Source organism: Hydra vulgaris, chromosome 01 (genome assembly GCF_038396675.1).
Source record: "Hydra vulgaris chromosome 01, alternate assembly HydraT2T_AEP".
Lineage (NCBI taxonomy): Eukaryota > Metazoa > Cnidaria > Hydrozoa > Anthoathecata > Hydridae > Hydra > Hydra vulgaris.
Window position 1 is genome coordinate 68,416,394 of NC_088920.1, and position 21,107 is coordinate 68,437,500.

Here is a 21,107-nt window from a genome sequence, read left to right on the forward strand (position 1 = left end):
GGGGTAGCCTAGTGGGAATGCCCTCACTTCTTTTTGTGCAAACAATGCAAAAAAAAAGTGAGTAAATCATATCCCAAAAGTTATTTCATATTTTGATATGCTTATACATACTTTGATATGCTTATACATATATATTACATATAGTGGATCTGCTCTTGCAGCCAACCTTCAACCATTGTCTCATCATCTTAGTGTTACTTCTTTATCTCTTTTCTATAAATTCTATAATGAACGCTGTTCTAAAGAGCTAGTGTCTCTTGTGCCTTAAATTCACTCTTGTGTTACTCGTTAAGTCTCCTCCTTTTACTGTGATTTTTCCTGAGCTCCAAAAATTCTTATTTGTCTAGTTTTTTTCCTTGAACATCAGTCCTTTGGAATTCGCTATTTCTATCTTGTTTTCCTGATTCATACAAATTGAAATCCTTTAAGTTATCTTTTATTCGCTATCTTGCTTTATAAACTTCATTATTTCTCTTCCAGTAACTTCCAACTCTAATAGTAGTTGCTTGCAGCCTTGTTGGAAGTGAAGATGTTAGTATTTGTTACGTTGATGGCTTCAGCAATACCAACAATAGTTGGTAATAGTTTGGAAAATTTAGTACCGCAGAAAAGTAAACCAAATTTAAAAAAGTTCTTAAAGTCTGCACAATTATCTAAGAGGTAGAATTTTCTGACCATCAACAGTAAGATGCTACCAACATTTTAATTGGTGCTTTTACTGAGGAAATTTTACCTTTGTCATTTGTAAAGCACTTAATACAAGCTTCCAAATGCTAAGCCAAAATACCTGACCATAAAGCTACCGTCATGCAGGGCTACTTGAGCTACCTGGGATTACTTGAACCCAAAAAAATAAAATGTTTATTTGTTTATTTTTTATATAATTATTTGGTATGAAAGCAAATAAGTTAATTATACACTTACTCAAATCAAGTAACATAAAAATAAAAAAAAGGTGACGTTTTTTTGCAAGAAGTTATCAAAAAAATATTTTTTAAAGGAAACTACAGTAATGGTAAAAATTTAGTGTAAAACTTTTGTCTGTCCAGACATAACCAAAAAAGATAAAAATTATTTGACAACATTTCTTAAAAGAAGTACCAGTTGCTACAAAATGTAGCAATTATAATTGTCTTTTATTTTTATTATTTTGATAAAAATGAATTGTAATTATGTTTGAAGCTCAAAATTGGGGCTACTTGAATTTAAATGTTATTGTGGCAGCTTACGTTTGAAAATGATTAAATTTGCTTTCCATTAACATTAAACCCCAAAGAGTAATAATATATTTAAAAGGAGTTGATATATCTGTTATTTTAACCATGTTTTTAATATTTGTTAGGTTATAAAATGTATACCTAAATAATGTTAATGGTTGGTTAAAGCTATTGTTATACACCTATATGCGTATACTTCGTGCTATCATAACTGGTTCTACTAGAATGGTTCGCAGATATAAAAGAAAGTTGGGATTTAGAGATTACAAAGACTATACCGATCAAAACTTAGAGCAAGTCTGTATTAATATTGAACATGGAGCTATGAGTCAACAATTTGCTGAAGAACAGTTTAGAATCAGCATTAAGAGAGCTGTATAAAGACGACACCTTACTATCACAAAGAAACATGCAGGGCATCCAGTTGTCTTCACACCTGAAGAAGAACAGTCATTTTGTGATCACTTGAATAAAGTTTTAACTTTTGGCTACCCACTGACCTCATTTGATCTTTTAATTATTGTGAAATCCTATCTAGATTGATTAAAGAGTGATGTTCAATGTTTCAATGAAAATCTCCCAGGTATCGAATGAGTAAATGAGTAAAACATCCAACTTATCTTACATTTATAATGATAAAGTAAAACAACCTGACTATTCTTTAATAGTTATCAGAAAATTGGTATACCTATCAAATCTTTCTATTCTATGATTTATCTACATTTTTAAAAAAAATTTTTGAAGTAAAATTTAGTGAATAAAAAAACTAAAGCCGGAATAAGCTTTATTCTGAAAATAAATTATATTTGTATAAAAAATATTATATCTAAAATATGTTTAATAAAATATCTAATATAAAAAATATTACATCTAAAAATATAATACTTATTTACATAAAAGGAATAGTCACAAAACAGAGGGGGAGGGTACAAATTTATCTTCTTAACCTAATAGATATACTGTGTGTAAGGTAAAATGTATAATAATAGTAAAGGTATACTGTGTGTAATATATATACTGTGTGTAAGGTAAAATGTTTTTTTCAAATTTAGCTAAAAGAAAAGTAATAAATATAGTTATATTTAAAAAGATTTTTTCAAATGAAATTGTTAAAATTTTGATTTTAGTTTCACTTTTTTTTATTTTAATTTTATTTTGGTTATTAACAATAATTAGAATTTCCTTTTTTCTAATGATTTTTGGTTTGATTATGAAGTAATAATTACTTTGAAAAGTATTACTACTTTGTAATCGAATCAAAAGACACGCTCTGATAAACATTTTATTTATTCAAAATGTCTAAAAGAACACAAAATGCATTATCTATGAAATGAGCAATCATGAAGGGAATGGAAAAAACCTATTTATATCTGAGCTTCCAACAGCTAGATATATGCTAAGATATATTTAGTACATTTTAAAGAGAAATTAATAAGAAAAAACTAGGAACTATACGGTAGAATAACTAGTAACTGATATGTTACTGCTTTAATTGTTCAATGGTTAAAAGCAAATGCGCATTTTTAAATAAAGTTAATAAAAAAGTAAACTAAAAAGAAGATATCAATTTTAGAGCTTTCTTCCTAACATTCTTGCTTTCTTTGCAAGCAAAGGCTTCAAACAAACACTAATATATTAGGAGTTACTAGAAACCAAAAAATATTGTGAAACACAAGAAAATGATTGACAGACAACTTGAAAAGAGATGCAACCTTGCGACAATGGGAGAATGGCTCAAGTTTGGCAGATAAATTAGGTCTTACTACTTTGTGTATTTGGACCTTATCTAGAAGAGGAAGAGCATCATCAAAAGAACCAGCTTAAATATGACAGTAGTATATAAATAGTTTTCATTTCTCAGGTCAGTATTGAATGATAATCCAAGAAAACATAAAGTAGAGGACTCAGTGAGAGGGTTGCCATTTATAAAGGTTATCAAATGTCTTGGTTTTACAGAGGAGAATAATGCCGAACCTATAAAAATCAAGATTTTTAATATGTTTTACTACCTAAAACTTGGACATCTTGTAACCATACATTTTTCAATATAGGAATGTCATTAGTAGTGCAATAGTTGTTTGCGTTAAAAAACTTAGATTTATTGGAGTTAAAGTTTCTAAGTCACTGCAAGCCCAAGCTGTTACAGATGAAAGATTATATAAGAACCTTGACGTACCTCAGAAGTTACTGGAAATGAATAAGAGTGTTGGTCTTCAAGGATGACATTCATACTGCAACTGGAAATATAAGACTTAGTAATATCAAAATCTTTCCCAGATACATCATATGAAGCAAGCTTATTTAGAAGATCAGCAAGCCAAAGTTTATTAAAAGCTTTCGATATATCAAGAGCAATACCGCTTGCCTCCATCTAATGCACTATAGAATCTTTTAGTTACATCAGTTAGCAAGTCAGTTGTAGAACAATAAGATTAAAAAAGTGTATTTAATGTCAGATATTAAGTTATTAGACTCAAGATAAGATTTCAGAAACTTGTTGATTAAAGAAAGTAAAGTACAAGAAGTTATAACTTCTTTTTTATTGTTCTTCTTGTTTATTGTTCTCCTTTTTTATTGCAAAAATAAAAATATTTTGTATTTATAAATACAAAATATTTTTATTTTTGCAATAAAATTTTTTTTTGATATTTGTCGCACAAGATGAGTTAAACATAACTAACTTACGAACAAATTTCAAAATTATCCAACCTAACTTAGGTTGGATGATTTTGAAAGTTTTTTGTATTTTTTTTTTTTGAAGAAATGAATTTTAAGTTAAAAAAAGTGTAATAAACTTTCTCAGAAGCATCGTACTTTAAAAACTCATTACAACTTCTGCATTAAGCTGTCGAAAATTGTGAAAATGCCTGCCCGGGTACGCGTCGAACGAAAGAGTGGGTACCTGATAAAAAAAATTGTTTTATATAAAAGTTTTTCTTATAACAATATTTTTTATAAATGTTGTTCTATTAAAGTCAATTAATACTTTTAGCTTAACAATGTCACAATGGAGATGTCACGAATATTTGATGGCTAAATGGTAATCGGCCTATTTAGCTACTTTTTATACTATTCTACATTCGGCCGAATGTAGTTTTTGGTCAAATAGGGTAAAGTGATCAAAATCCAGCCGCATCTTTACAAAATTGTTTCTACAGACATATTAACAAAAAGGTTTATATGAAAATTATACATTTCTAGAAAGATAAATCTTTCAGCATTTAGGATATAATTACAGCAATTATTATAAATGAAAATTTTTTGAAGAAACAACGATAACAAAAAGCATATAAATTAGACCAAAATACAGCCGCTATGACCAAATTTCAGCCAGGCGTATGCGGAATGAATTTAAATTCAGCTAATATAAAAAACAAGCTTCTTACCGATACTTTTATGGGTTGGCATTTAAAATATTTAAAAATTAATTGTATTACTAAATATTGAATCAATAATTTTTTTCTAGGATTATATTTTGAAAATACCTTTGCTTCCTTTATTTTTAAGTTTTGTAGTCTTTTGAATTTACACATTTCTTTTTCCGTTTCATTTTGAGCTTTATTTTGCATCTGCTTTAATTGTGACTCATATACTTCCTTAGAAGTAAGCACAAAAAACTTGTCTGAATTCTTAGCTTTTTTGCTCTTTGTAATATTTGGATATAAATATGGCAAAATATCATTATCTCCATCTCCTGGAATTTTTAAAAGGGAAATTTATGGCAAAGATCTAGTTTTTACAAAATCAGAAGCTAAAGGAGTTGAAACTGTAAAATCAATTTCATGCTGATCAATAGGTTGTTCAATTTCAGAGTCAGACATAATTCTAAAGCGGTCTTGAAACTTACAAGTAAATGCAGCTTTATTACTTGCAGCTTTTAGTTCTATAGTTTTCATACTCAGTTCCACTAAACCATCACTGCTATGTTCTAGAATTTTTACTACAGTTATTGGTTCGGCTAAATAGTCATGATCATTTGCTATAACAAATCTTGGGTTGGTAATTAGATGTTCCAACTCAATATCTGGCACTTTTGTGCTGTAGAGTTAATAGCCATATCTATTATCTGCGAATTTGTGGGAATTGTGGCCATCCAAAATTAAAACTTATGGACGTTGTGGTCCTATGTTTTTTAAAAATGTAAGCTCAAATCATAGTTTTGCAATCTCTTGTTTAGTCCATCCAGATTCACTTGGACTACAGTTGGTTCCTTCAGGGGCATCTAGAACTTGAAAACTTTGAAGGGATTTTACTGTCTTCCCTTTTGGAATCACATGAGGTGGTAAGGCTCTTTCTGCTGCATTCACACAAACAATTAAAGTAATCATCTCTCAACTTTACTTGTTCCCATATGTAAATAAACTAAATATTTACATCTTTTGCAGCAACAATTTTGTGCCCCTTAAATTTTAGCTGCAGCCCTGTCTCATCCATGTTCCATATTACTTCAGACTGAAAGTTTAATGACTTCTTTAAGTGCGGCAAAATAATTTGCCACCTTAATCGGATTCATGCATTGATGACAAACTGATACTGTTGATTCTGGTTGTCGAAGAGTTTTTTTTTGTTATGCATCTGCTTTTGCACCGATCTCAACTTTTCCATTTATCCTTCTCTGCAAAGTTGCAAGGAGTACTTTATAAAATTTAGCAGCAGCTCTAACAGACATTTTAGGTCAACTAATAACACTGTTTATAGCTTCAAGTAACACTTCCTCCTTATATTTCACATATTTACCTCGAGTTGGATGACATTGTTTCTTATTATGATTTTTTTTTTTAATTATCAGCCATTCTAAAATGAAAAGTTTATATTATAAATTATTAAAATTTTCAATTAAAAATTATTTTTTAATATAATTTCATTCATAAGCAATAATCTACATGAAACAGTATGATATCTTTCAATTATTAAGACTTTTTTTTTTTTTAAATCATCATATTTTGAAAATATTATATAAATATTTAACTAAATAAATGCATATATTTAAGATTGATAACTATTAGGACATAAATGTAACAAAAAAGTAAAGAATAGAATAATATATTGCATATATAATAATTGCATATATATAATATATAATAATATCTTGCAAATAATATAAATTAAAAGAATAAAATCTAATAATATAAATATCTTCCAAGTATGAGTTATTTTTAGACACTCGTGAACCTAATTTCGGCCTTGGCCGGAATAAGGTTTATACCTGGCCGGATTTTGGTCTTTCTACCCAGGTGCATTTAATACTGAAATACAATCTATAGAAATAGACTCAGTATAATTATAAAGCTAAAATTACCTTTTTAAGAAATATTTTTATAGTTTAAAATAATAAACATTTCGTTAAGTAATAAATATTTAATGCTTATAAGCTTCAAATGGATGCTTACATGATATTTTAAATCTAATTATTTATGTCAAAACGTTAAGTATAAAATATTTATGTCAAAACAGTAGTACTGTTTTGACATAAATATTTGTTATGATGTTTCTTCTGTTATAAACACCCGCCAACTAAAATGTTTTTTTTAATTGGCTGAGTTCATACCTATACTCAAAAAAGTCGCATTTATAAGCATAAAGCAGAAACCATATTAAATTTAAAATGTGGCTGGAATTTGGTCACTGGCTCGAATTTGATCACTTTACCCTACCGAATACCAAATTGTCACGAAAAAGAAGTACTGCCACCGGCAAGTAATATCAAGTTCTATTAAGACAATATTTTGCGTTTTCTGACCTCAACTTGAAAGGGTTTGCTTTCTAATTTATACAAATTTAAGTTTCGTTTAAAAACTAATTTCATTTGCAATTTGATTTTTCGTTTTCACATCTTCATAAATGTGCATATTTTCTGTATAGATTGATTTAATCGTTTTTATATACATTTTTTTTTCTCACGATATGAGATAAATTATCACCGGTGCTACTAGACTCCGATAATGTTTTATCTTTGTCAAGAAGACTAACACTGAGAAGGATTAGCCTTTCACTAACTTCATCTTTCTCTAAGCATTTGAAAAAAAATAATTTTTTTTCACGGTATTTTAACTAATCCCCTAAACGACGTATTATACTTCGCTGCAAAAAAAATTTTATGGTTCTGGCGACAAGATCTTTTGGATCTTCTTTCAGATACCAAGTTTATGTATTGTTGTATAGTTATATTACGATTAACAATTGTAAACTAAAAAAAAAAACAAGACTATCTTAAGTCCATTTTTGCTGTTTTGAGAAAGGAAGTTAAAGTTTTTAATTCATCACTGCATTTGATCTTCCTAATTAAACCAAATTGTTTTTAAAATACTTTTAGAAAATGTTATTATTTTTCATAATATAACAAATAAAAAATAAAAAATTGAAGTTTATGAGAAGCAACAATGCAAATGGACTTAAGATAATCTTAAAACTATATAAAGTATGACAAAATTCTACAAATTTAATTGCCGCTGCAAAACAAGACCATATTAAGTCTGTTTTGGCTGTTCTGAGAAAAAGACATTTAAAGTTTCAAATTTAATCACTGCTTTTGATTTTTTTGATTAAATCTACTTGTTTTTAGTTATTTATTATATGTATTAAGTATTTTAAACAGAGGCTGCCTTTGAACTTTGGAGGCCCTGGGCAAGATCAAAATGTGAGGCCCCCCTGAAATGAAAAAAAAATTTTTTAATTATTTTTATAAAGTTATTATTATAGTCATGACTTCATCGAAACTTGACTTTACGAGCTTTAATATTAGCAAATATTTCAACTAATGCACTAATATCTATGTTCTTTAACTCGTCAATTTCAATTGATATCTCAGCTAAGCCTGTAAGTCTGCACTGTGACATATTTGACCTTAAGTAGGTTTTAATTAATTTAAGTTTTGAGAAACTTCTTTCTGCGGAAGCAACAGTGAGTGACAATATCAATAAAATTCGCAATGCTATAACAAAAGTTAGAAAAGATTGTTCGTAGTTATTTTTTCTTTCGGGGACGAACTGTGTTTTCAGCTTCAAACTTACTTCTAATTCTTCTGCAATTTCCATAGCAAAAAGTTTGGCATCCTTAATTCAACTAGAGCATCATAAACTTTGGAATATTCATATTTTAATGCCTTTAAGCTTTCCACTCGAGACTCCCATCGAGTATCAGACAGTGGCTTCAAAGTCAAAGTTTGCACTGATTTCATTAAAATGGCCCATCTGATATTAGAACCTGAGAAAAAGTTATAATCTTCTTGTACCAAACCAAAAAATGACACTGCTTTTAAAGAAGATTTTGCAGCATCACATAACATTAAATTCAAACTGTGGGCACTACATGGCACAAAAAATGCTCTAGGGTTAATGACTTTTATTCTTTTTTGCACTCCAGAATGAATCCCTTTCATGTTTGCTTCATTATCATATGATTGACCTCATATTTCTTCATTCTTGCAGCCAAATCTATCCACTTTATAAAGCATTCCTTGTGGTTTACGGACTTCTCATGGTTCTTGAGATCTGATGTTATATGTTTCCAATCAGAATATTCATTTTCAGTTAATTTTGTGCTCTTTTTTCCGATAGAAAGTATTTTGCAAGGAAAACAAAATATGCTGTTTGAATGCTTGGAATAAACTAACCATTTTCTTTCATAGGTTTCCCCATTTGGAAAATGCCCTTTATAATACATCACAAAGAATTTTTGTCCATGGTCATCTTTTGGAAAATCTTCCTCCTTCAGTTTTATAGGACCTTGTTGACCAGAATTTCTCTAAATGAATTCATTAGGATTTTGGGCCAAAAAGCAGGATCCTCAATTCTGAAATGCAACAATTAAGGAAATTAGAATTGGATCTTTCATAAGAGAAGAAAGATTTATGCAGTAGAGTAATATAATTACAGTAGAGTAATATAGTATATCTACTGTATAAATTATTATACAGTAGATATACTAGGAATGGAAATGAAAATGTCATCATTTAGAAATATAAAATTAGCTTTTTACTAATGAAAATAAACACTTTAAAAACACTTTTTTTTTTAATTTTAGGTCTTTTTATTGGAACTAAATGAATTACTATTATGGGTTTGTGCAATATATTTTATGTATTAATATCTATATAAAAAAGTTGCTCATTTTTAATATGTAAATGGATTAAATTGTCCGGAACCCCCCTTCAAACATGTGTCCGATACCACTCGATCATACCTTATTCATAAATACTAGTTTTAAAACCAGTAAATTAAAGTATTAAACGAATTTTTTTTTTAGTAAATATTGTAATTAAATAAAAATGTATCTTTAATCAATAAAAAGTTTTTAGTTTAAAGTTAGGTATATTATATATATGAATCAAATATGATGATACATCGCTTTTCTGGTGGTGGGAAACAATATCTTGCACTCCCAGCCAATCGCTTCGACATATTATGATAGATATTTTGCATATGCCATATTTTCACTCAAATGATGTTTTTATAGTATTTAAAAGCATATAGCTTCTTTCGTTTAAGCTGTACATTAAGTACATTATAAAAGTAATTCATTTAGTTCCAATAAAAAGACCTAAAATTAAAAAAAAAAGTGTTTTTAAAGTGTTTATTTTCATTAGCAAAAAGCTAATTTTATATTTCTAACCTATTTTTTAGCTTTAGTATCTTAAACATCTTCAAATCGTAAATATAATTTTAACAAATTTTTATTATTCATTATTTATAATATATGTTTTATATTTTTTATATTTAACTGAGAGCATTATATATTTATTTATTTTTTTTTACATTTTTGCTTCCAACAAGGCTCCAAGCAACCACTATAAGAGTTGGAAGTTATTGGAAGAGAAAAGATGAAGTTTGTAGAGCAAGATAACAATTGACAGACGGCTTAAAAGATTGCAAGTTATATGAATCAGGAAAGCAAAATGAAGGAAGCGAATTCCAATGAACTGATGTTCGAGGGAAAAAGCTAGATGAATAAGAGTTTTTGGAGCACTAAGAAACAGACACAGAAAAAGGATGAGACTTAATTGAATAGCGAGTAACACGAAAATTAATTTTAGTAGATGGCACAAGAGACGCTAGCCCTTCAGAGCAGTGCCCATTATAGTAATTGTAGAAAAGAGAAAGAGAAGCAACGTTACGATGATAAGATAATGGTTGGAGGTTGGCTGCAAGAGCAGGTCTAACTATGTTTACAATGCGTTTTTGCAACTTATCTTGAGAGCCTCTTTACAATAACATTTAAAGCCCACATGGCTTTAGTAAATTTTCAGTAAAATATTTTTTCTGAAAAATACTACGTGAAGAATAAAAACTCATATATACATACATACTCATATATACATATACACATAAACATACACGCACATATACAAACATACTTACATATATGTCAGAAATTAAGGAGATGCAATTTCATTTGTCGTTTAAAAGAAAAAGTGCTTTTCAAATTTTTTATATTGTTATTTTTTAATTGACTCCATAATGACAGGCCTTGGCTAATAACTGAGAATTTTGACACTTGGGATTTTACTCTTCTCAGATGATAGTTATGGCTGGAATTTGACCGAAGATTGTATTTTTGTGAAAACGCCGATGTAAAAATATCAGAAAATACTTTTGGCAGCAAGTTATTCTTATATTTATACATAAATATTAATATTTGAAGCAAATTAAGTTTTGATATATTTAACACATTTATGTATTTCATTACAGGGAACGGGTTTTCTAATCTCTTTGAATAGTTAACTGCTTTACATGCGTGGTTTTATCGGCTCTGTAATCTTATTAATTTAGTTTTGTCTGTGTTAGCCCAAATAATATTAGCGTAGGAGAGATGACAATGAATAAGACTGAAGTAAAACATTTTGAGTAATTTATTATCAAGAAAGGCCCTAGATTTATATAATACACTTATAGCAGAAGATATTTTTGCTTCAATGAGACTAATGTGTTTTTTCCATGATAGGTTCTCATCAAATATTACTCCCGAAAACCTTGTATGATTTAATCGATTTATTTCATTTTTGTTGATTGACAGTTTTGGTAACTTTAACAAAATATTAGTTAATTGTCTTATTTTATGGAAGAGAGTAAAACTTGTTTTTCACAATTTAATGATAATTTATTAGCTATAAATCATTTCAGTTAAAGCTTTCTAGTTCAGTGTTCATTGTTTCGAACAATATTTTTACATCAGAAATAATTTGTATCGTCTGCATACATAATTGACGATATTTTATGAGAAGCTTTATTCATATCATTAATATATATTAGAATAATAATTTTTAATATACAATAATGATCCCAAGATTGATCCCTGTGGGACTCCACAAAAAATAATAAAAAAGAGCTCCTGACTCCTCCAGGACAAAAAACTGTTTTGTATTAAAAAGATAACTTTTAACCCACTTATTTGTTAGGCTTTAACTTTGAAAGTAAAATTCCGTAACCAACAGTATCGAATGCCTTGGAGAGATCGGTAAATACTCCTTGTACTTGTTCCACTTTATTAAAGGACATAGATATTTTATTGGAAAGTTTAATAATAGCATGTTCAGTAGAGCAGTATCTCTGAAATCCAAATTGATTTTTGTATAAAAGCGTATTTAATATCATGTAATCATAAATTTTATTAAAAATTACTCTTTCAAATATTTTTGAAAAGACAGGGAGTAATGATATAGGACGGTAGTTGCAAACAAAAGAACAACCACCATTTTTAAAATCTGGGTAAACTTTGGCTGATTTTAATTTATCAGGAAATATACTATTCTCAAATGAAAATGCTATTAAAGAAAATAATGGTTTCCTTATACTATCCATAACATAGATAGCTGCATTACTGGTAATGTCGTCATATCCACAGGACTTGTTACGCTTTAGTTCAAATAGCGCTTTGTTAAATTGGTGTTTATTTATTTTTTTATTAGATATGCTAGTCACGGGTTTCTCTCCTAAGTATTCATCAAACACTTTAGTTGACTAAACAATGTTAGATGCAAGAGAGGCGCGTACATATACATAACAAAATATTTGTTAAATTCTTGACATATATTTTTTTCACTTGATATAGTTTTGTTGTTAATAATTACTTTTTTTGGTAAGCAAGAGAGTTTCTTTTTCTCTCTTCCATTTACTTCATTTATAATAGACCAAGTTTACTTTATATCAAACTTATCTTTATCCAGCTGGTTAGAATAGTACTTTAATTTAGCTCGTTTTAAGTAACTTATAAACATTTTTTTTATAATTTGTACGCATTTTCGTCATTTTCATTTTTAGATTTTAGAAATTTTAAATAAAGCTTTTGTTTTCTTTTTGATGATTTTATCAAACTATTTGTCATCCATGGGTTTTTAAGTTGTTTGATTTTTATTTCAGTGGTTAATTTTGGCCAGACAATGTCGTAAACATTTTGAAAAGTATTCGAAAAATTGTCAAACGCGCTATTGGGGTTTGCAGAGGAATAGACATCTTCCCATCGCTCTTCGTACAGCTATTTTTTGAGTTTATCTAGGCTTTTAAAACAAAGATTTTTTTTAGTAATATTAAATATTTTTTTTATTGCCGTCGTTAGATGAAAATCCGTGCGCAATATGATAGATACGAAAATGATCAGAGAAATCTGTAATAAAAATTCCTGATTCAAAATGATCTAAAAAATTATTAGTTAAAATATCATTAATTGCGGACGAAGTAGTTTTTATAATACGCGTAGGCCTAAAAATGGTAGATATAATGTTAAATTCAAGTAAAAAATTAAAAAAGTTTTTTGTATTTACAAACTTTTCATAACACATTGCATCCCAGTCTAAATCAACAGCGAAAAAAATATGCTTATTCTGAATACTCATTTGCGATATAATGGTTCTAAGGCTATTATGAAAGTTAATTTGCTTATTACACGGCGGTCGATAAAGCGAGGAGATTAAAAAAGGCTTACCAGTTTTATTTAGAGTTTCAATTTACAAAAACTTTTTTTGCTTTAAATACAAACTTGTCAACGCAACAACATCTCCCATGCTTCCAACACGTGGTTGACTTATTATTTTATATGATGATAAATTGTACAAAGAATTTTCTGACAAAGGCAGTTTTGCATCTTCCCAAGTTTCTGACATACATATAACATCAAAAAGATAGTTTAAAGAGTAATTAAATTGTTTAAAAGCTTCAAAGTTTTTATGTTTATACTTAGGATGCTAAAATCGTTACTGTTTTTTTCTCTATTAAACTCGTCAGGTTTATAGTATGAGTTGTCGAGACAACTTATATTTATTTCAGTCAAAAAACTTTATTCATTTTTGTTAGTTCTCAAAATGTTTAAAATCGGAGACTCTAAGTTTTTAATATTAACTGTTATATAATTCTTGTTATATTATATTGTTTATTATTATTGTTATATTATTCTTGAACTCATTTTTTATTAGATCGTTTAATAATTTTTAATCAAAGTCAATAAGTAAAATAAAAAAATAAAAAAACAATAAAAATAAATTTGTTTTCGCTTATCTTTGATTGTCGTCGCGTTGCTTATACTCGGCATTTCTCTTACGACCAGGCGGTGGTGTACTACCTTCGCATATTTTCCTTGACTTTGATGCATTTTTGCTTGCGCAAATAATTCTTCGCAGATTCTCATAGTTTCTTCACTAAAGTCTTCACTAATGAAAATATTTTTCTCTCTTAAAATTTCTTGCCCTAGCCAGAACGTTTTCTTTTTCCTGCCAGTTTAATAATTTGCAAATAATTGTCCTCTGCTTGTTTTCAAATTTTCCAACCCAATGGACTCTTTCTATCATTATTGGTTCATTTATTTGAAGTTCCTTTTTAATAAGCGGTTTCAGTTTTTCTAAAACATCATCGTATGTCTCATTAGGTCCCTCTTCAACACCCACAATTCGCAAATTGTTTCGGCGATTGCGATTTTTTAAGTCGACTGTTTTTCTTTTATTCTCGGTCGATTCGGTGACTAATTTTCCTTGAAAGGATTGTATTCCGATTAACAAAGTTTTAATTTCGTCCATTGTTTACACGTGCGCTCTGTTCAATGCTCAAAATGAGAATTAAAGCTCACCAGCCTTCAGGGCCGTCTCGAGGAGGGGGGCGTAGGGGTGTCTAGCCCCCCAACTAAATTTACTAGTCAGCATATTGGACACTGGAGTTGGCAAAATTGGATCTACAATTGGCAGTCTGCAAATGTCAGCTAATGAGGACCATTTTTTTTTTAGATCCTAGTTGACGAAAAAATTTTTTGGTCTTAGTTGGCAAAACAAAATATGTCGATCCCCCCCAACCTCCTTTAAAATCTCTTCGGGACGGCCCTGCAGCCACTGTAAGCCCCATGCTGTGGCAGAAGTGAAATTTGTTTCAAGCTAAAATGTCCCCTCCAATCAATCAGAGAGTGTAGGCTTCGTATCATGTCAAGAATAAATGGTAGTATCATCAGCAAATCAGCAAACAATACCACGTTAGATGTGAGAATATCTGGAAGATCGTTAATCTAAATTATAAAGAGTGTAGGGTCAAGGATTGAACCTTGAGAAACCTTGAAGTTACAGGATATGAAGAAGAGTGCTTTTCATTGAAGAAAATTTTTATACTACGATTGGAAAGAGAGGATTCAATAATCTTAAAGATACTACCAGATACACCATAAGAAGAAAGCCTATGGAGAAGACCAGCATGCTCAAATTTATCAAAAGCTTTAAAAAAGTCAAGAGCCATACCCTTAACCTCTCCCCCTCTATCTAATGCACGATAAAATCTTTCGGTTATTACTGTTAGCAAAACAGTAATAACTTTGGCGTTAGACAAAACCTTTTTACAATGGTTTCTGGCAATAAGAAACAGACGTCTGTTTTCTGGAGAATTGTTTTGCTGATAGACATGGAAGTAATGATTTTGATTGAAATTGCAGCAGCACAATGCAAGGAAAAACATGGAGAAGAGTGAAACTTGACTTGGAAGTGTTGAGAGTGAATAAAGAGTTCTGTGCCACCTTGAATCGAAGAAGTTAACTAAAAGGCACATTTATCAGCAGAAAGACAAAAGATTTCTACCCAAGAGCCATCACGAAAAAAATCAGCAAATGAGTCCCAGTCAGCTTTAAGGTTAAGCTTTAAGGATTTTGATGATGAAGAAGAATGAGATAATAGTTTTAGAGAGATAAAACCGTGATCAGAAGCACCTAAGGGTGAATGTGGAGAAACAGACCACGGACTAGAATCAGAAACAAGACATAAGTTGAGTAGAGAAGGTAAATGATTTGGGTTGTCTGGAAAGCGAGTTGAAAAGTTGACTATTTGAGTTAGAGATTGAGAAAGACAAAAGTAGTGGGCCTTAACGCCTGCAGTTAAGTCCCACTACTTTGAGTCTACTACTGCAGTTAAGGCCCACTACTTTGAGTCACTACTACCTGAGTCACTGACACTAGAGCCAACCCATTCAGTGTGATGAGCATTAAAGTCACCAACTACAATGAAGGGATGCTAAATGAAAGCGCATAAAAGAATAGTCTGTGTATTCAAACTTAGTTTCCCGACAAATGGGTGATTTCTTACGAATTTAAATGCCCAGCCCAAACATGTGACTATTGGAAACTTTACGAACTAAAGGAACATAAGCCGTAACAAAGGGCTCTAAATGTGGCCTCAACAATGCACACCAAAAATACAAACAGGGATACCACCTATGCGCAACATGGCACTGTTAGTACTCTGATATTTTATAGCTGTTGATGGAACCATCCTCTCTGAGAGCTATCACAGAATTTGGGAAACCTGACTACTAGCCGGCCTCAGAACCATAAAACTGAGTTTTAGAGCTGAAGAATGAAGCTAGAGATAAAGAAGGGGTGCGAGTCTGGTCAACAGATAGAACCTATTTACCTTGCTTAGTAGGGCTTATACAAGACAGTAGCCGGATGCATTTAACGTCAGCCCAAGATGTTTTTTGAAACTAATCATTTTTTAAAGGACATTTTATTCATTTAGGAGACGCAAATTTAATACAAAATACAAAAATATTTCAATATCCCTCCCCCCTCCTTCCTCCCACTAAAAATCCGTTACTGAGTATATTATATTTACTTACTTAAACATATATTTATAAGTATATATATTTATTTATATAGTTATTTATATATAAATTTATTTATATAGTATTAAGTAACCTTTATACAATCTAAATATTAGTATAAAATGAATTTTAATTGAGCGGAATATTTAACTTTAGTGCAAAGATATTTAGTGCAAAAATTTACTATTTCTTTTAAATTGACGAAAGCAACTATAACTAGAAAAAAATTATTTAAGTAATAACGATGTTTAATAAAATATTTAAAAAAATCTTAATTTTAATCTTTTTTGAAGAGCTTAAAAAACACAGGAATAAAAGATAAGTGGTGTTTTTTTATTTTGCTTTGTTTTTTTTTGTTTTTTTTTTTATTTAATCACTACAATTTAGTAAATGCAAAAAAAAAAAAAATCTCTTATAAATGTTAAAAATGATAAAGTTTAAATTTTTTTTTCGTATAACGAGGGCTTTTTTTTTTATTTCGTTTGTAATCGGGGACAATCTATTGAGTAACAGTTTTTTACCCATTTAAAATAAAAATAAAACAGAGATTTAAAAAAAGTTAATCTGACCAATCTTAATCCGTAAAAATATTAGCTTTAAATAAATCTTCTAAAAAATATTATTATTCTGAACAGTTAAGTAAACACAAAAGTGAAACGCAAAAGATCTGGAACATAATTAAAGAAGTAATTGGAAAAAAAAATCTTGATCGTAATAGCCTTCCAATCAATCTTAAATCAAATAATGAATTTATTACAGATAAATCTTTAATTGCAGAACAATTTAATCAGTACTTTGTTAATGTAGGTTCTAACTTAGCATCAAAAATAGAAAACACAAAAGTAAAATTTAAATCTTTTTTAAATTCTAATGATACCAATGTAATGGACAATAATGAACTTACGGAAAGAGAACTGTTGGATGCAATGTTTTTGTTAAAACCTGAAAAAAGTTTAGGATATGATGATATTAGTAGTCGCGTCATTATAAAATCAGTAAAATATATAACTATTGCATATTTTTATTCTTTCTTTAAAACAAGGCGTTTGTCCTGAAAAACTTAAAATTACAAAAGTTGTACCAATTTTTAATCTGGTGATGTTTCAAACGTTGTAAACTATAGGCCAATCTCAATTCTTCCTTGTTTCTCAAAAATACTAGAAAGAATTATATACAATAGACTTTATTCCTTTCTAAATAGTAATAACATTCTTTACAAAAAATAATTTGGATTTAAGTCAAGATATTCCACTGACCATGCCATTATTCACCTTATTCATGACATACTTAAAGCATTTGATGAAAAAAATATACAGTAGGAGTTTTTATAGATCTCAGCAAAGCGTTTGACACAGTTGATCATAACATTCTTCTAGCTAAACTAAAACATTATGGCATAAAAAACTCAAACATTGATTGGTTTAAAAGTTACTTAACAAATAGAAAACAATATATATCGTATAACGAAGGAAATTCACAATATAAGACAGTCACATGCGGTGTTTCTCAAGGATCAATACTTGGACCACTACTCTTTCTTGTTTATATAAAAGACTTACATAGGTTTTCAAATATTTTAACTTCAATTTTATTCTTCGATGACACAAACTTGTTTTACTCTAGTAGTAACATCGACATCTTATTTGAAACAGTCAATAAGGAACTCACAAATTTAACCGAATGGTTCAAGTCGAATAAACTATCCTTAAATATAATTAAAACCAAATGCACTCTTTTTCATAGACTCCACGAAAAAAAAATTTTTCCATTAAAACTTCCCTATCTTTGTATTGATAGTTTTATTATAAAAAGAGAGCACCAGTGCGCGTTCTTAGGAGTATTTCTAGACGAAAATCTTTCATGGCGTGAACACATAAGTATAATAGAAAACAAAATATCAAAAAATATTGGCTTATTATATAAAGCTAAAAGGTTTTTAGACCAAAACTGTTTAAAAAACACATACTTTTCTTTTATTCACAGCTACCTTAATTACGGGAACATTGCTTGGTGCAGCACCAACGCAACCAAGATAAAAAAAATTACTCAGTAGATAAAAACATGCTATACGAATTATTTCAAACGTAAACAGTTTAACGCCCTCAAAAGGTTTATTTAATAAACTAAATATACTCAATGTTTATCAACTAAACATTTATCAGATACTTAATTTTATGTATAAAATTGATAATAAAATGACACCTCTAATATTTAATTCCTTTTTTAACAAAATAAATCATGTTTACTTTACTAGATTTTCAAATCAAGACTACATTCAACCCAAAACCTATTATACGGCCACCAAATTCTCTATTGCAAATAGAGGACCCAAAACTATGGAATTCTAAACTTAAAAACGACATCAAAACTACTACTTCTTTCTAAAAACAACATCAAAACTACTACTTTCACAAACTGTCAAAATAAAACTTAAACAAAAACTTCTTACTATTGGCAATGAATTAAGTAACTTCTAAAATTTTTTTTTTTTTTTTAACTTTATTTTTATAACTTTTTTTTAACATTTTTTAACATTTTTTAACAATTTTTTTAAAACTTTTTAACTTTTATCTTCTTTTTTATTATTTTCTGGTTTTTATTTTCTTTATTTATCTTTCTAATTTGCTAATGCGAACATGCCACTTGGTTTGCTTTTTTCTGTTCTTGCTATAATTAACTTAAACAGTGTCAAAAATCCTATTAATAATTATTGATTAACAATCAATAAAGTTATTTCAACGAATAGTTCATTTTATAACTTCATTTCAAATCTAACTTTATTTCAAATCTTTTTATAACTTTATTTCAAATTATATATAATTTTGTTTTGTTTTGTTTTTTGTACACCTTGAGGTTTTTATTGTCTTTTATTAAATTGTGTCAAATTTTTTTGTTATTTTTTTTGCTTTTTTTTTGTTTTTTGGCTTTTGTTCAAAAAATAAAAATTTATTTCAATTAATTTTTAGCGGTATAATAAAATATTTATCTTATAAAACTACTGCTTTATAATGTAAAAATTCGATGTAAACTACGGGGCTTAGTGATAAGACTATTTTTGTCTTCTTCTTGCCTCGGCCATGTAATTATTTATTTATATATTTTGGTATTTTAGCATTTTTTAAACGGCGAAATATATACATAAAGTAAAATAAAAAAATAAAAAATCTTACTTTAAATTATCTCGAATCTTCATATTACTCATGCTATCGGTGATAAAGCGATGGTGAATGATTCTTTCGGTTTCTTGAGCTCGTGATAATTTAGCAACCGATGGTAACTTTGTAATAGATTGAGTTTTATTTTTACCAATGGCATATCCTATCCATATACCAATAACTAAACATGCAAGTGATATAAAAGCACGAATTATTTGGCTACGATTCATTTTGGTGTAACTGACAACCTGTTGGTATGAAAAAGTTTAAAATTAACAAGAAATTTTTTACTTTGCATGCAAATATATGTATGGAAATCCTAACATGTTGATAATAATAAACAACATTACTGAATTGATTATAAACAAAAGTTTAAAACCGTTTTGCAAAAAATTTTAATAATCATATCCTCATATAAAATTGGGATTATATCTTTTTAAACCTAGTTTGTTGCTAAACTATACATTATGACGCACATATCGTAGATCGTACAGAAGTTTTGAGATATTTAGCTTTTACAACTTAAACGTTGTTCGAAAATAACATAGAGCGTGTTTTTTTTTCATTGCTTCGCGTTAAAAAAAAACATCAAACCTTTTCATATATATGAATTATTAGATATTTTCAAGTATATGAATTATTAGAAGTTTTCAAATATATGAATTATTTACGTTTTGATATTTTGTGCAATTAATACTAGCTTTTTTTCACATTGCTTATTATGAATAACTTGGTTTGTTTAGTTATGTATTTTTAAAAAATCAATTTATAATAAAAAAGTAAACAAATTGTAATTTTTGTTTTAAGAAACAAAAAAGCTATGGCTGTTTTCCGAAAGGGTGGGTAAAATTACAACCTTGCGTTATGTAACTTATACGTGTGTTTAAAACTTTAAATGTGTAAGTTTTGCATATTTTGTAAATAATTGTAAATTGTAGCTATGCTGTGTAAATGTTTTTTAAAATAATTGTTTGGTATCAATTTGATACAAAAATTTATTATAGAGTTGGCATAATTGATTTTGATAATATATAGAAGACAGCAAACACTGCACAATTACGCAGTGAAGAACGTAAACAAAACGAACAATTTACGTTCAGTTTACGTACTGAACGTCCAAGACCTTTTTGGAACCAAAATATTTTTTTGGTCAGCATGGAACGTTCAAAAGACGTCTGAATTACATTCGAAAGTGTGCGTTTTCATAATGAAACACAGATCAAACGAACATATAAACTTAAATTAAAATCTCGTTTTATTAGTATCGGTAAAAAATATTTAGTTTTATGGTTAACTTTAGAAAGATATTTTATTTGGTAATTGCTCACAACGTGCGCCATTTATTATTATTTTATCTCGAAATAACAATCCTAATAACAATAACTAACGATTTCATAAAGAGTTTTTTGAAATGGATTAGTTAAATGAGGGTTTGGTTAGAGTCAGCATCAAGGTCAGGCATAGGGTTAGGGCTACGTCAAGGTTTAAATATGGTTATATTACTGTAATTAATTGTTTTTGTAAATAAATGAAAATAAAAATAAAACATAATTAATAAATAAAAATGACAAAAATAAATATAAAAATTTATATTTTTATAATAAATTAATAAATTTAAAAAATGAGAAATATTATCTCATATGAATAGTTGTAGAACTTCATATTTTTAAATTGATGTAGAT

The 21,107-nt window shown here is 28.7% G+C and overlaps 1 protein-coding gene across 1 annotated transcript in view; it reads right to left on the reverse strand.

The window, feature by feature from the left end:
- Positions 1-21,107, reverse strand: part of LOC101234710 (putative N-acetylated-alpha-linked acidic dipeptidase) — a 93,487-nt gene that overhangs the window by 64,308 nt on the left and 8,072 nt on the right. The window contains exon 2 of the mRNA XM_065789020.1: positions 19,441-19,673. Coding sequence (XP_065645092.1) covers positions 19,441-19,673 — 233 coding nt within the window. The remainder of the gene's footprint in view (positions 1-19,440; positions 19,674-21,107) is intronic.